The sequence below is a fragment of the Filicampus tigris genome, chromosome 5 (assembly GCF_054856515.1).
Source record: "Filicampus tigris isolate MCC_2025a chromosome 5, RoL_Ftig_1.0, whole genome shotgun sequence".
Lineage (NCBI taxonomy): Eukaryota > Metazoa > Chordata > Actinopteri > Syngnathiformes > Syngnathidae > Filicampus > Filicampus tigris.
Window position 1 is genome coordinate 1,851,509 of NC_141221.1, and position 15,189 is coordinate 1,866,697.

At 41.5% G+C, this 15,189-nt stretch overlaps 2 protein-coding genes across 7 annotated transcripts in view; one reads left to right on the forward strand and one right to left on the reverse strand.

Annotated features, from left to right (window-relative positions):
• The window catches only part of wdfy3 (WD repeat and FYVE domain containing 3), a 59,581-nt gene extending 52,173 nt beyond the window's left edge, over positions 1 to 7,408 (reverse strand). For 2 of the 4 annotated variants that reach the window (XM_086029822.1, XM_086029821.1), the window contains exon 1: positions 2,409 to 2,643. In XM_086029822.1, coding sequence (XP_085885948.1) covers positions 2,409 to 2,437 — 29 coding nt within the window. In that variant the 5' untranslated portion in view covers positions 2,438 to 2,643. Of the gene's footprint in view, positions 1 to 2,408; positions 2,644 to 7,050 lie in introns of those variants that run through there. The other 2 variants (XM_086029823.1, XM_086029824.1) reach the window with 2 other exon arrangements.
• On the forward strand, positions 2,794 to 14,593 carry LOC147146819 (C-C motif chemokine 4-like). Of its 3 annotated transcripts, XM_086029827.1 has the most exons (6): positions 2,794 to 2,995; positions 8,591 to 8,810; positions 12,816 to 12,952; positions 13,026 to 13,140; positions 14,155 to 14,270; positions 14,353 to 14,593. In XM_086029827.1, exons 3-5 carry the CDS (start codon positions 12,883 to 12,885, stop codon positions 14,258 to 14,260), a joined length of 291 nt encoding a protein of 96 aa, XP_085885953.1. In that variant the 5' UTR covers positions 2,794 to 2,995; positions 8,591 to 8,810; positions 12,816 to 12,882; the 3' UTR covers positions 14,261 to 14,270; positions 14,353 to 14,593. The 3 variants fall into 3 exon arrangements, with proteins under 3 accessions (XP_085885953.1, XP_085885952.1, XP_085885951.1); XM_086029826.1 differs by lacking the exons at positions 2,794 to 2,995; positions 8,591 to 8,810 and having other exon boundaries at positions 9,152 to 12,952; positions 14,357 to 14,593; XM_086029825.1 differs by lacking the exons at positions 2,794 to 2,995; positions 8,591 to 8,810 and having other exon boundaries at positions 9,158 to 12,952.
• Positions 14,594 to 15,189: the final 596 nt, after the last annotated feature.

Genomic DNA, 15,189 nt, shown 5'->3' on the forward strand with positions numbered 1-15,189 from the left:
CAGTCGGGAAGATGAGTCAAGTCAACCGCCGCGCGCTGCCTGGAACAACTTCACAATAAAAGCGCATCACGGCAATGATGTCCATGTCTTATTTGGTAAGATTTTATTTTGGAGTTGACCTTCTCACCGGTTGGCAACGTGTATTGACTATTGTTGTTGCGGCTGGCTTGACATGTATTCCTGACAGTGCACATCAAATAAACACATACCCGAGGCAGAAAAAAAATCCTTTTGTTTTTTTTTTTGTTATTGTTTGTTTTTTGTTTTTTTTAATCGAATTACTTGAGGACAAATTACTTTGATTTGATCCTGTTAAAAGTTCCCCAACAATCAAAACAAGTCAGCTGAATGCGCCCGCGGAATGTGAACTCCTCAGCGAGCCTCCCGACGATGTTCAAAGTGTACGTCAAGTGCGATGAGTGTCTCCCGTGCAGTTGGCGGCAACTGGTGAGCAAGATGAAGGCAGCAGCGCAACGTCCCGGAAAAGCCCGACGTCTTCAAAGGGGTGCGAGAGTGACAGAAAGCCTGACGTAACCGCGGGAATGACTCCCGCTTTGCCGGGAGAATGTGGACGCCGGGGAGCTCCGGCTTGACAGCGGCGGTTGGATAAAAGACTAACCTGAAATTCATTAACACGCCATGTACAAACATTGCACACACTTTAAGGCAAAACATTCCAAAATCTGACTGAAATCAATTCAAAACTTTTTTAGGAAGTTAGGTCTGTCCGTCGTACTTTTTACGCAACCTGTAAAAGCCGGTATTTTCCTTATCGGGTACGGAGGCGGGGTCAGAGGGGGTCAATCTGGTAGCCTGAGAGTTAGTTTCACAGGCATAAAGAAGGTGAGAAGACGGCCGTGTTAGAGCTAACGGAAAAGTGCAACGGGTGCGATGTTTGACTCATTCACTGTCGTGAACGTTTGAATTCGTCGACTGGAATCCAAACATTTACTGCTGCTGACGTATAAATATATCAAGTACGTTTTTCAAAAGGTAGGCGCAGAAACACAAGTAAATAATTTTCGACACAATTTTCGACACAAAGTCAAAATGCTTTACAGCGGTAAAAGCATTTGGTTCTCGGGAAAATGAATAGCTACTTCGCCGCTCTTCTACGCTTTGTGAAGCAACAGCGGAAAGTAGCTCATGTTAGCCATGCTAGTTCGCAGTGTTAAATTTGCGCTCTTGTCCGTTCTTACATCCTTGTGATCTTGTAAAACGTCATCCGTCGCGTCACAAATTCTGTTCCAAGAGAAAGTACAAATCAACCAAAAATGTATGGAATACCCAGATGTTGTTGTCAGCTATCTTAAATCAAGGATGCACCGTGTGAAGGCTTGGCTAGGAAAATATCCCAATATTAATTTCGGGCTGCTAACATGGAAATGCTTCAGAGTTGGGGGGTGAAGTTAAGAAGTACACTGCCATACTCACGAGAGGAAGTCAACCCAAACATATTTTTTTCAAGAATACGTTGCCAGCAGGCCCACTAGTTGAAACAAAGCATTCTGATGAATTTTGCGTTTGTGGAATATAAATTAAGCAGCAAAACGCACTCGTTTTTAGCCATCTCTGGGGGCGGCCATTTTGTCTCCTGAAAAATGACATCACAACTGTTCACGACCAATCACGGCTGACCTGTTTTCTGAATCTGAGCCGTGATTGGTCGTTGTGAGCGGTAGTGATGTCATTTTCAGTCGACAGAAGACAAAATGGCCGCCCCCAGAGATGGCTAAAACGAGTGGATTAACACTTATTCCACAAACGCAATATTTATCAGAATGCCCTGGGAACATATTCTTGGAAAAAAAAATGTTTGGGTTGATTTCCTCATTAAAAAAAACAACAATTTCACAACACCCGTCAACTACTTCAGAGTGTAGCCGTGTAAGATAAGCAAGATGAATTTGAAATCCGGAACATCAAATTGGACTCAAACGTGACAAAAAAAAAGCTTATTGCGAGTTCTGTGGAGATAGCAAATCCCGTGTCAGTGAAAAGCAGACTCCTGAGTTGACACATGGCCTACTTGTTTGGACCTCCAGTAAGCGGCTGGGATTTGTTGCCACCATTTTGCAACCGTGACTGTCATCTCCACTGCAAGCCCAACGCATGGCTGTCCAGGAAACACAGTGACCGGCTTGCTCCTCGCAAGAGAGACTCCCATCTTTAAGCTGGCGCACATCATCATCATCATCATCATCATCATCATCATCATGGTCTGTGACTGCTGCTGACACAGAGCATCTCGCTGCGTCCATGTTAACGTCGGACCAACGTTAATGGGTGCGGCGGAGTCGAAACGGGAGTAGCGAGCCGATAAAAACAAAACCCATGGCGGACGCGCGCCGCAACCACAGTAAACACCTCGGTCGCCGCGGAGACGGGCTGTTGTTTTTCCACCCTACCTGCTGTTCTCTCGGTGCCCAGCCAGCATCTCGACACAGGGACAATTATTATTATTTTCTTTTTTTTGCCCCCCTGAAAGACGCTCACTTCCCTTGCCTTCCTTCCTTCTGCGTTGCCTTTCCGACCAGGAGAGGTGGCGGTGACTGCGGTGTCATGCCTTCCCCTCGCGGCGGCGTGAGAAGGGGAGAAGCATGGCAGTGCCAGTGGCTTTGTTTGCCAGCCGACCCACTGTGCGTGGGTGCGTGCGTTTGTGTGTGCACGCGCATGTGTGTGTGTGTGTGTGTGTGTGTGTCCTGCAGGGACTGGTGCAGCTGATCCCCCCCTGACACCGGTGGGGTGCACGCGGCTTTGGAATAAGAACGGGTGGAGGCAAGTGGCCAATGCGCCCAGAGGAATGGGCCATTTAGGTGCAAAAACAAGGGGGTGGAGTTTGCACAAAGAGCTCTGTGTTTTATTGTCCAAAGTGGATCAAAATAAAATGAGTTACAGTGTTTATACATGGCATTAAGCGCGCAAGACCCATCCGGATATACTCGTGGAAAGTGTACTACGACGACCTGCTTCGACATTCATCTGTTGCACCGAGGCCAGTATTTTTTTTTTTTTTACACGATATGTGTCACGTTTTGTATGCGACATAGTACACACGGAATGCTGCCAGTATGCTAAAGAAGTAACTTGTACTTGTCATAATGTTGCTGATACACATGTAACTACTAACTAGGGCTGCGGCGATGAAATATTTTCAGAATCGAGTAGGGCCTGACTGATGAACCGGCCGGCCAATTTAATTGTCCGATATTAGCTCTTTTTTGCTGATTGGTTTTCTTTTAACACATTACAACACAAACCAAGGATAATAACGTTCAAACATCCCCTATCGAAAAAAAATGTGATTTTTCTCTCTCTCTCTCTCTCTCTCTGTTGTCAAGTTAAACAAATACAAAAAATTACAAAATAGTGTAAAACAGTCAAATGTTTTGTCTGTAATTCATATATTTATTGTTGTAAGCATTAAGGGACCAAAAAGGTAAGTTATTTGGTTCATTAGATATATCCTGAATTAATCGGCCAAATAATCAATGATCAGAATTACATTCGTCCAAATATCATAATCAGTCTAAAAAAATTAATAAAAAAATAAAAATAGATGGTCCATTATCCAACTGGTTAATCAGATTGATTTTGCGTCACTAAGCACGATAATGTGAATGTCAGATGACGGTATTATTTTCGTCCACTCGGTGTTGCCATCCTCACATTCTACTGTAGTATCGGTGACTTTCAAGCGTGTGTGGCTTTAAAAGGCGGAGCTTGGTCTGCTGAGTGATTTGAGCATCAACCAATGAGAATGTGTAGAGTTGACTGGCTGCTAGCCAATCTGCGTGTTGAGTGAATGCTGCTCGGCCCCTAGTAATATATCACAAAACATAATTTCAGCAAATGCGTTATTTAAGACGTGTGTATCAAACGGGCCGATCGGCACGAATCGGTAGCCAAGAAGTAGCTCTCATCTTTGAAAAAGTTGGTGACCCCTGCATTTGTCTATTAACTAGTGATGTTGAGAATTTCAGTTTGTCTGTCACCATGGTGATAACGTGCAGCAACATGGAGCTTAGCTGCTTTTTTTAACTCATGGGTTGGAAGACTCACTTCAGACCAAACTAAACGATAAACGACTGTCTTGACACTTACATTTCCTGACTAGCATGTTTTTTTTGTTGTTTTTTTTTCCAAATGCGAATTAATTTCATGCATCCGGTGACTGGAACACAACGAACTTGATCTTAGACAGTAAAAATATAAACGGGCAATTAAGACTGGCGGTGTAATTCCAGACTTTGACTTGGATGCGTACATTCTCCGCCCCGAGAAGCCCTTCAGCAAGTACTGCAAGAAGATCTTGTGGCTGCTTTTGTCGCAGCTCTGCCCTTTATTGTGGTGTGTTTGTTTGCCTCTCTGTCATGTAACACGGGTCTCGGCCGTAATGCCCGTTTACCAGCAGGTGCCTTGAAGCCTCGGCCACGCCCACTCTCTCAACGTCCCTGTGGGGAAATATCCCGACCGTTTTACAACCAGGGGAGGAAATGAGGTCAGACGAACCTTGGCACTCACTTGCTGTACTATCTTGCTACCGGGTTCTTGTTGAATAGTCATGATGATTTGATGAGAAAAAAAAAAAAAGTGTGAAACTCCGGAGAAACCAGTTACAAAGCACCCGAGGGTTTCTTCTTGTGATTGGAGGTAAAATCTCCAATGATTCCAAGACAAACCCAAAGTATAGTGCACTGATTCCCAGCCAGTGTTTCCAATTTAAAAAGTATAATTTATTTTTTACAAATGTAAAGTGTATTTGTTGATCTATCTATGCCAGCGACATTTAGTGACAAGCAGAATTACCAAATGCTCTTCCGATAGATGGCAGAAGGCTTAGGTCAATAACATCAAAATAAAAATAAAAATTGAATGTAAAGAATGAAAGACTTTTCACATTATCTTCAACAACTATAGACATTTTAAGGAAGGGGCATCAATTACTTTCATGTTGGTAATGCTTTGCTTCAAGCGGAAATCAACCCAAACACATTTTTTTGAAGAACACTTTTCCCAGCAGGCCCACTAGTTGAAGCACGGCATTCTGATTATATTGCGTTTGTGGAATATGAGTTAAGCAGCAAAATGCACTCGTTTTTAGCCATCTCAGGGGGCGGCCAATTTGTCACTTCTGTCGATCGAAAATGACATCACAACTGCTCGGGGCTCAAGTAACGACCAATCACGGCTCAGCTTCAGAAAACAGGTCAGCCGGGATTGGTCGTTACCTGAGCAGTTATGATGTCATTTTCAGTCAACAGAAATGACAAAATGGCCGCCCCCAGAGAACAGTAGTAGTCGAATCTTAAAATAAGAATTCGAGTTGTAGTCTGCACTGATTCCAACCACCACCAAAATAAGAATGCGAGCACAACTCATTGTGGCTGCACATTGCGCCAGAGTTTTTATTTATTTTTCATTTTTGCTCCGGTGAACAGCGGGCGGGATAAGGAGCTCCCCCGGGCGCTAATTAAATGTTTTCCTCTCACGCTTTTATGGCCGCCTCTTCTCAAGAAGCACAACGAGCAGCAGTTCAACTCACGGCGTGTGTGTGACTGCACATAAACACGCGAGGGAAGTTCAAATACGCATGTAAAAAAAATTAACGCTTCTAATACACGTGTAGCATCAGACTGTACGTGTGTAATGGCCCATGTTTGTCATGGACGTCCAAGCATGTTTCCACCCCACGATTACACACGTGTTTCTACGACACATGAACACTTGACATGCTTATTCTACACATGTCATATCACGTCTAATACCTTGTGCGTAACAGTAACACAACACACATCTTACATGTTTCGCACCATGTGTTTTTAATACACATGTAAACAATCACATGCACGTTACACATGTAACATCATGCGTGATACCTTGTATGTTTTTTGACATACCCATCTATGCTCCTACCACACATTAAACAATCATGTTTCTGTTACACAGGTAAAATTGTGAGTAGCGCCTCGTATGTTGGCGATATACATCTGCACGTTAAACACACCAGATGTTTTAGATATGCACACAAACAATCACATGCTTCTGTGACACATGTAACACCACACATCTGAACAGGATTCGCCCGCGCATGTAACCAATCTAATGGTTCTACTACTACTATACATGTAAACAATCACATGCTTGTTACACATTACATGTTCATGTTAGCATTATTTTGGTCTACAATGTAACGTGATTTGATCACACGGAGGTAATCAGATTACCTCACACATAACGTCTGATCTGACCAAGTTTTTCTTTCACACATGTTCGTGTGTTACCAGTATGGGCAATGTCAACAATCACATGTTTACGGTACACATCGAAGGCGACTCTCCATCTGCTTATAATACATTTCTGACCATGTGCATTTCACACGTGTAACGCAAATGTTTCCATTAATGCGTCTGCTACACATGCAACGCATTCGTGCGCTCCACTCCGCACACTTAATTTTCCACCAGACCCGAGCTCGTCGCCAGTTGGAATCCCACAGCGCGCCCCACGGCCACCGCGACAAAACCGCACCGAGGCCCGAAGTAAGCGGACTAAAATGCCAGTCATTTCCTCTGGAACGTCACACTCGAACCGAGCCAGCCATCCGGTACGGTGACCGTAGCACCCCTCCCCCAGGCCCCCGTCATGTTTGTCTCGTAAATCAAAGCGGCGTCACTGCGTGTCGGCTGCTTGCTCGCCCGCCTCCGTAGTCGCGACGATTCGGGCAACGTCAAGTGACAAAACGCCTCCCGGGTCGAGGCAGCACCAGAGGCGGCGTTCCAGTGCACGGAGATCCCTTTGCTAGCAACCAGCTGATCCCGCCTAGCATCTCCAGCGACACCTTCAAGTGTCATATTTACGTGTCCTCTGACATGAAAAAATAAAAATCACCACATGAATGGTTGGTGTTAAATGTAAAAACGACAGCGGACAAGATACGTTTAGGCCGGTGTGTGGAAGTAGCCGAGATGCACAGCGCTTGTTGATGCTAACTCGCCAGCTAGCCACTTAGCTTGCCCGCTAAGCCTCCGTTTAGCACGCAATACTCACCGACCAAGTCGCGGTCACAGCAAAACACTTGGCCTGGAATGAGAGGGGAGGAGTGCGGCGGCGCGTCGATTAGCTCCAGGCGGGCGGCCTCCACGTACATCCATAAGGTTACACGGGACGCCTCGGTCCGCCGCTCCCAGTGTTGATGCTTCACCGCCGGCCGGTGGCCATTTTTTCCTCGATTAACATCCACCCGCCCACCCACACACACACAATAAAGCTTAGCGCGGAGCTCCTCGACGTCCCAGCCGGTCGGCGAGCATCCTTCCAGTAGAGCCGAGCACTGACTGACTGACTGACTGACTGACTGTAGAGAGCAGCCAGGCAGCCAGCTGGGGACGACACGCCGAGGAGCGAAGCTGACATCTGCCGGGGAGAAGGAAGAAGACAAGCCCGAGGAAGGACGCTCAGGGGGCGGCCAAAAGAGGGCGCAATTGGATCACAGTGAGGAAAGACGGCCACCATCCCCCGAACCCGAAGAAATCAAGTGAACTCGCAATTGGGCACCTTGTCAGCGATTTGTTTCTCAAAATGTTTTTAAAGTTTCCTTGTTTGCATGTGGTTTGAGGAGGAACCAACCCCCGTTTTTCACGGAAACCCTCATTGGCGGGTTATACCCGTTTCTCGCCCTAATTCCCGCGAATAGTCGGGGGTCCACATTGATATTAGAGTTGTGCTTTAACTTATGAGTATATTTCTTCAGTGACCACGCTCGTAACTCAATCTCAGAATCATCCATATTGACCAAGTACCGGTATGTAAAACCAGGCAAGGAATTTGTCTCTAGTAGTTTGAAACACACAAGTATTACAGTAGCAACTATAACAAAAAGTGTATTAGTGCCGTGATAATAGTATACCAAACAGTGACAGCTTTGCAAGTGATGTCATCAAACAAAAATGAAATGACCAGCAGTGCAATAATTATAATATCATGACATTTGTGCAGATGATGCAGAGAATTGTCACACAATTGTAAGTGAGCAGTGACCACCAGTGCAGCAATTATGACACAGTCATTTTTATAAACATGCAAATGATGCCTTTGAGCTCTTTAAAGTGTCCAGCGGTGTGCAATAGCGATCAACAACAGTTATACAAATATGTAGGGTGGCAAAACTACGACAATGTATATGGTAATACTGTCACACAGGTGTGTTCAAAACTGGCAAACATTTGCAAAAGGCAACTATAGAATTTTGAGTGAACTATTTAGGGAGCTAATGGCAAGAGGGAAGAAGCTATTGGAATGTCTGCTGGCTTTTTTTTAGTCTGCATAGTCAGATAGCACCTACCTGAGGGAAGGACCTTGGACGAGGTGGTGAGCAGGATGTGGAAGGTCTGAAAGAATTTTGCCTACCCTTGTATAGTTCTTGCAGCACGCAAGTCCTCAGGAGTGGGTGGGCGCTTCATTGGGTTTTTTTTTTAGCAGTCCGAACTATTCGTTGCAGTCGGATTTTGACCTTGCAGCACCGAACCAGACTGATGGATAAACACAGGAGTGATTCTATGACTGCAATTGTCTCAACGGCTATCCGCAGAAAGCACCGGTAGCTGCCATTGCCAGGATCTTGGCGGTCTTGACGGCTGACACGGAGCGGTTGGACAGTGTGAGGGCCAGCTGTGGCGAAGGATGTGTGCTGAAGTCCACCATCATTCAGCTCCATGTTGTGTTGGCCAGCCACCACACCTCCTGTCGTAATGCAGACTCATCGCTGGTAGTGATGAATAACATCACAAAAAGCTGCCATTTGAGCAGGGGTGTGTAGACTTTTTATATCCACTGTAAAAAAAAAAAAAAAAAAAGTGTTTTCAAGAATATGTTCCCAGCAGGCCCACTAATTGAAACACAGCATTCTGATGAATATTGCGTTTGTGGAAGATGAGCAGCAAAATCCACCCCTTTTTAGCCATCTCACGGGGCGGCCATTTTGTCACTTCTGTCAACTGAAAATGACATCGCAACCGCTCAGGGCTCAGCTAACGACCAATCGCGGCTCACCTGTTTTCTGAAGCTGAGCCATGAGTTATGATGTCATTTTCAGTCGACAGAAGTGGTAAAATGGCCGCCCGTGGAGAGAGCTAAAAACGAGTGGATTAACTCTTATTCCACAAACGCAATATTTATCAGAATGCCCTGTTTCAACTAGTGGGCTTGCATAGAACATATTCTTGAAAAAAATATGTTTGCGTTGACTTCCTCCTTAAGTAAACTTGACTTTTCCTACTCGGAGCAAAATTTTGGCCAGGATGCTGTAATGACAAAATATTTACATTCTAGTGCAAAAATGTTTATGGCCACCCTTTACTTTCTCAGGGCTTTGACATCAACATAACTAAGTTTGCATTTGTGTCTGTCTGCTGTAGCTGCGTGTCTGTAGGTCTGCCTCTCTCTTCAATAAACACGACAATTTAATGTCCACATTATGCCCACATTAGATGGCGTAGGCCAAATAGCTTCATATTTAGCATCACCCGTATATCGACGATACCTCCTTCCGATTGGGAAAATTCCAGAGAAGGAGTTTATCACAGTACAAGCAGTGGAATTCGGTCAAAATGGCCGCTATGATAAACACGTCTACTGAATTTCCTCTTGATCGGCGAAACAGGTTTCTGGGGCTAACTTTTTTTTCTCCAACTTTCAAAGAAAGTATGAGCCCTGGAGTTCATTCAAAAAGGCTGCTTCGAAGCAAAATGTCCAATTTGTGGTTAAATTCTCAACATGGGGCCTTGAGACTCTTTTGTGCCTCGTTATGACTGTTACGACATGGCCGCCAAATTTCCTGTCGATCGGTGAAACTGGTTTCCGGGCGGATTCTTTTTCTTCTTCTAACTTTTTCTAACATAGTAAACGGCGTGGAATTTTGAATCAAAATGGCAGACTTGCTGTTTAGTTGTCAACATGAGTCCTTGAGAATTTTTCATGATAGACATGTCAACGATGTCACCCAAATTCCGTGTCGATCAGTGAAACCGGTGCCGAGAGTACGAGCCAGGCAATTTGCACAAAATGGCTGCTTCAAACCAAAATGGCCGACTTCCACCTCAAATTCTCAACAGATTTTCTATGTGGCTCCTGATACGTCTGCCAAATTTCATGTTGAACTTTGAAATGATACGAGGAGAAACGGTGGTTCTTCTCTGAAATCAGGACGCTTCCAGGAATCATCCAACTAGCTACAACGCAAGTTTCTTATCCGCAACTGTTTGTTTGGGATGTTTGCCAATGCGCACAACAGGAAGAGGAGACGATGACTTTCAGTGAAGAAAAAAACATTTATATGAAATGAAAGAGAAATTGGACTTTTTTACGACCGCGGGCAGCACATGACTCTTCATGTTGATGCTTATCATGATGGAACTCTCCTCAAGGCATTTTTCAGGTGGATTTTTCCATTGGGGGTGGAAGGGGTGTACAAAAATATATTCATTTGTGTAGTTTAAAAAAAAATGTGGACATGGATATATTTACGTTCTTAAGCAAAAGTCCTATAACCTCTAATTCTTACTTTAATATATTACATTATTGTATCCATTAAATTTTGTTTTCAGATTTGTAGTCTCCCAAAAAGTTGCATTGCATTGTATATTTTGAGATAGATTCAAGAAATGTTCACGAGAGCAAATATGTACTTGTTTGAGCAAAAAGTTCTATTTTTTTTAGAAAAAAAACATTACTAAAAATATTGTCACAAGACATACATGTTCGGGCAAAAGCTTTTATGACTTCTATTATTTTCTAAAGAAAAAGGTAAACAATAAATTTTTTTTTCCCTTGAAAATAAGTTGGATTTTCTTGAATAAACATGCACTTGGTCAAGCAATAAGTTCTATTACATATGATATTCGAGAAAAAGATTCATTTTCTTGTAAAAGTTTTTTGTGCCACTCAAAAAGTTGTATATTTTTCAAGAAAAAGAAAGCATGAGTTTTTTGAGGAAGAAAGGATTACTTGTTTGGGAAGCAGTTCTAATTATGATACACCAAAAATAAAAAATGCCTGTGGATAAAAATAATTTGTTTGAGAAAAAAAATGTTTAGAGGAAAAGCAAAATATTTTCCAGATATTTTTTTAAAGATATGTTGAGAGAAAAAGTTTATAGTCGAAAGCAGTATTTTTAAGAGGGAAAAAAAATATGTCCCGGTATGTTAAAGTTTGAGAAAAAAAGGTTGATTATTTTTTAGATTTGTTTGAACATTTTTTTCCAAGAAAAAAAACAAACATGTGAAATCAAAACAAATATATTTTTCATTTAAAATAAAGTTGTAGAAAAAAAAGTTTCTGTCATTGGTGTATGGACGAGGACCCAAATGAAGGGAAGCAAGGCATATGTACTCTCCAAAAAATACAAATTGAATTTGAAGAAAACAGAAAGCAAACAAAGTACTGCGATCAATTTAAAAAAAAAAAAAAAGGTGCCAAAACAAACAGAAGACAAAAAAATAACTTGGACTTGACAGAGAGCAAACAAACCCGGGCAACAGACGCACCGTAATATGCAACATGACAACGAACCCACCAGGGGTCCGTTTCACAAAACAGGTTTAGTGAAAACTCAAGTCTGTTTATCCTGAAATGTCTCTCATTTCAGGCTCATTTCAGGGTTAACAAACTCAAAATCAAAATCAACAATAACCCACATCATGACAGTTTTATTTGTTCTTTGCAAAATCAAGGTTTTTTGTTTTTTTTTTTCAAGCAAAAGTGACTTTCAAACTTAATTTCACCAGAAGCCTGTTTTGTTTTTTGGATCGATCCAGAGCGTTCGTGTAGACATTTTTCACAAGATGTGTTTTTAGCCTTGTTAAATTTACTTTCTCCCCCAACAGTTTTTTTTTAATGTATTTGCTTATTTTTGCTCCAAAGTGAAAGTAAACACAAGTGATATAATGAAATCAGATGATTACTAAAGCAGACCACAAAAGCAGGCCTTCTGGATTATCATCATCTTGATGCTTGCTGATTTGTTGAGTTGTTTCATCACACTTGGCAAGACGATCTTTTTTTTCCCCACTTGCATTTGCTGATGATCGTTATCTAGGTAGCAGGCAAGCACAAACGTGCCAATAAACCCCCGCGCACGTCAGTTCTGTCACATACAGTAGCAATTAAAGTAGACACTCCAATTCACATGCCAGGTGTTTTTGATTTAACAAAGTGACCAATATAACTCATTCCAAAACTTTTCACTAATGTGTCTTGGATCCTGCACAACTCATTTGGCCAAAATTGAAATCTTTTCAAAAGGGGAAGCAAAAATAAACAAGTGAGATGTTGTGTGTGCATACCCACATATACACCTTAAACCAAAATAGCTGACTCCCTGTTTCTGTTCAGGCCTGGCTTCTTAAGACTTTTTTGTGGGTCTGCTCTTGATTGACTGCCAAATTTCATGTTGCAAAGTGAAACGGGCTTCACGGGCTGAATTTTCAAAGTATTCAATGCGCCTCTGGAAATGAGCAAAATGACCCTAAAATGGCCGCTCCCAAGCAAAATGGCAGACTTCCTGTTTCTTTTCAGGCCTGGCTTCGTAAGACTTTTTTTGTGGGTCTACCCATGATAGAAATGTCTACCAATTGTCATGCGGCAAAGTGAAACAGATTAACCCTCAGACATGAAAGGTGTGTCCAGTGAGTTCAACGGAGGCCTCAGGGCAGAATGTTGTCGAGAGCAAAACATTTTGGCAAGGAGGTGGAAGTGAGGCCCACATGTTTCCGTTGTTCCACCTGTGATGAGGAATGTGACTTTCCCTTTCCGTTGAGCACCTGCTGTATAAATCCACCCGTGGAGCAGCACACGGCATCACACCTCACGCACAAGATCCAAGCCATGGACCCTCGACCGGCCGCTCTGCTCCTGGTGGCGCTGCTTTCCGTTTCCTGCTTTGGCCCGGCAGCGGGTAAGATCGGTGGCAGACCGCCCCGTCGGCGTCCGCCCGTTGCTGACGTGCCGCCATGTTTTTCTCGGGGCAGGTGAGAAGCTCGAGAGCTGCTGTCTGGCCACCAGCGACAAGTGCTTCCCTCGCCGAATCGTGGTCGGCTACTATCACCAGGAAGCCGGCATGGGATGCAAACTCAAGGCCACCGTGTGAGTGCTCGCTCGCCAAAATTTGGTGATCGCGTTACTTTGAAATGTGTATTGATCTATTTTAGTGTTTTCATTTTGATTGATTTATTTATACGTTTTCATTATTGTACGCTTGTGTTTTCTCTTATTTAACAATGCAGATAGAGGTGAAATCATTTGATATTTGAATTTTTCAAAACATTTTTTAAAATGTGCATTGAGTTTGAACATTTACAGCTGCTTTTGTTTTTATTGTTTTAATACTTTTTCAAATGAATATAAAATATTTTGTAATTTTAAAGTGTTTGATTAATTCATTTCACTATCACTGTCATTTTTTCCCACATTTTGTTTGACCGTTTTTAAAAACATTTATATGATGGAAATATTTTGTGATTTATTCATTATTAAAAATGTGATTTTTTTGTCATTTTCAGAGGATTTAATTTAAAAAAGAAAAATATTTACACTTTTTATTTAATAATTTAAAATTTAGATAACATAACTTATTTAAAAATTAGACTAAAATGATAAATTATTACATTTTCAATAAATTCATCTTTTAATCTTAATAATATAAATATTAGTCTTTAAATGCATTATTTTAATGCAGTATTTATTTCAATATTTTATTATTTTCATATTTTTAAAAATTGTTGAAATATTCTATTTATTTATTGTATTACCTGCAAATGTTTTTATGAAAATGTTTACTCTTTAAACACAATTTGATTTTTATATTTTTTAAAATGTATTACAATAACTCTAATTATCAGTATTTGTATTTTTTTTTGTTGTATAATTTGAGAACTGTTTTTAGTAATTTTTTATTTTGAAAAAACTAAACAAAAAGGTGTCATTTATTTTATTGTTGTCGTCATCTTTATCCTTCACATCTTGTTTAGAATCATTTTTAGAACGGAAACCTTTTCCTCCATATAAAACGTATTGCTGAGTGACTGCTGAGTGAGTGTAAACGTCAATATTACAATTTATATGAATACGCTTTCCTGTATGTATTTTTTCCCTTTGTAGTTTTGTGTCCAAGGTTGGCAAAAGACTTTGTGCCCCGACGCCGGACAAGAGCAAGTGCGTTCAAGCGCTTGTCGACTACCTGGACAAAAAGAAACAAGCGCAATAAGAAATAACAAGTACGAGAAAGGCACAAAGTCTTTTTGTCATTTTGTTGTTTCATTTCAGGAATGTTCTCATTATCCTCCTGTTTTCTCATAGGAAGAAAGGAGAAGAAAAAAGGGGATGTTTTAGATCCAGGCACCACTTCATCTTTTTCACTTTTATATTGAATGTCCGTTATCTTCCATGGCCGTTAAATGCTGTTTTGGGCGTTGAAAGTTGACTGTGACTGGTTTTCATTTATTTTGTGAAACGCTCACAATTTTTGCCACGTTTAGTTTCTTTTAAACGCCTCTGTTTTTGACTCAATGTTGAAATAAAGTTTCCTTTTTTTCTAGTACTCTTGTTGTGAATGGGTTTTGATTCAGTGCTCTGATTTAAAATGATGTAACATTTTTAAATAAAGTTTGTCATCTCTTAAAGTCGTGATTTTTCTCATTGATGAGAAATCTCTAAAATATACTATTTAGAATAATCGATTTTACATCCACATTGATTTTTGTTGTTGTTGTTGTTACCTAATCTGCAATCGAACTTTGAGCACAAAAGCCAAGTTAAGAATTTTTACGATTATGACTGTATAGTGTTGGCGTCATTTGCAAGCAGAAATTCCAGAGCGTCAAGAAAGTGAGTCGGAAAATGTTTTTTGTCAATAAGCGCTTCCACCCTGCATGTCGACTGTCACTTTTATTGACCACGTAGGGTCGATAACACATGCTTTGTTTTTTTATTTGAGGCCGGTGAGATAAGAGGTGGAATGAAAGTCAAATCATTACTCAAAAGAAGTTAGATGCTCTTAATAAGTAACACAGTAAAACGATAAAACACGACACAAGTCCACAACTTTAAAAGAGGACTGTTACACTTAAAAGGTCCAGGAAACTTTTACCTCGTGGGACTTTCCTAGAACGTAAGAATCCAACCAGATATTGTTTC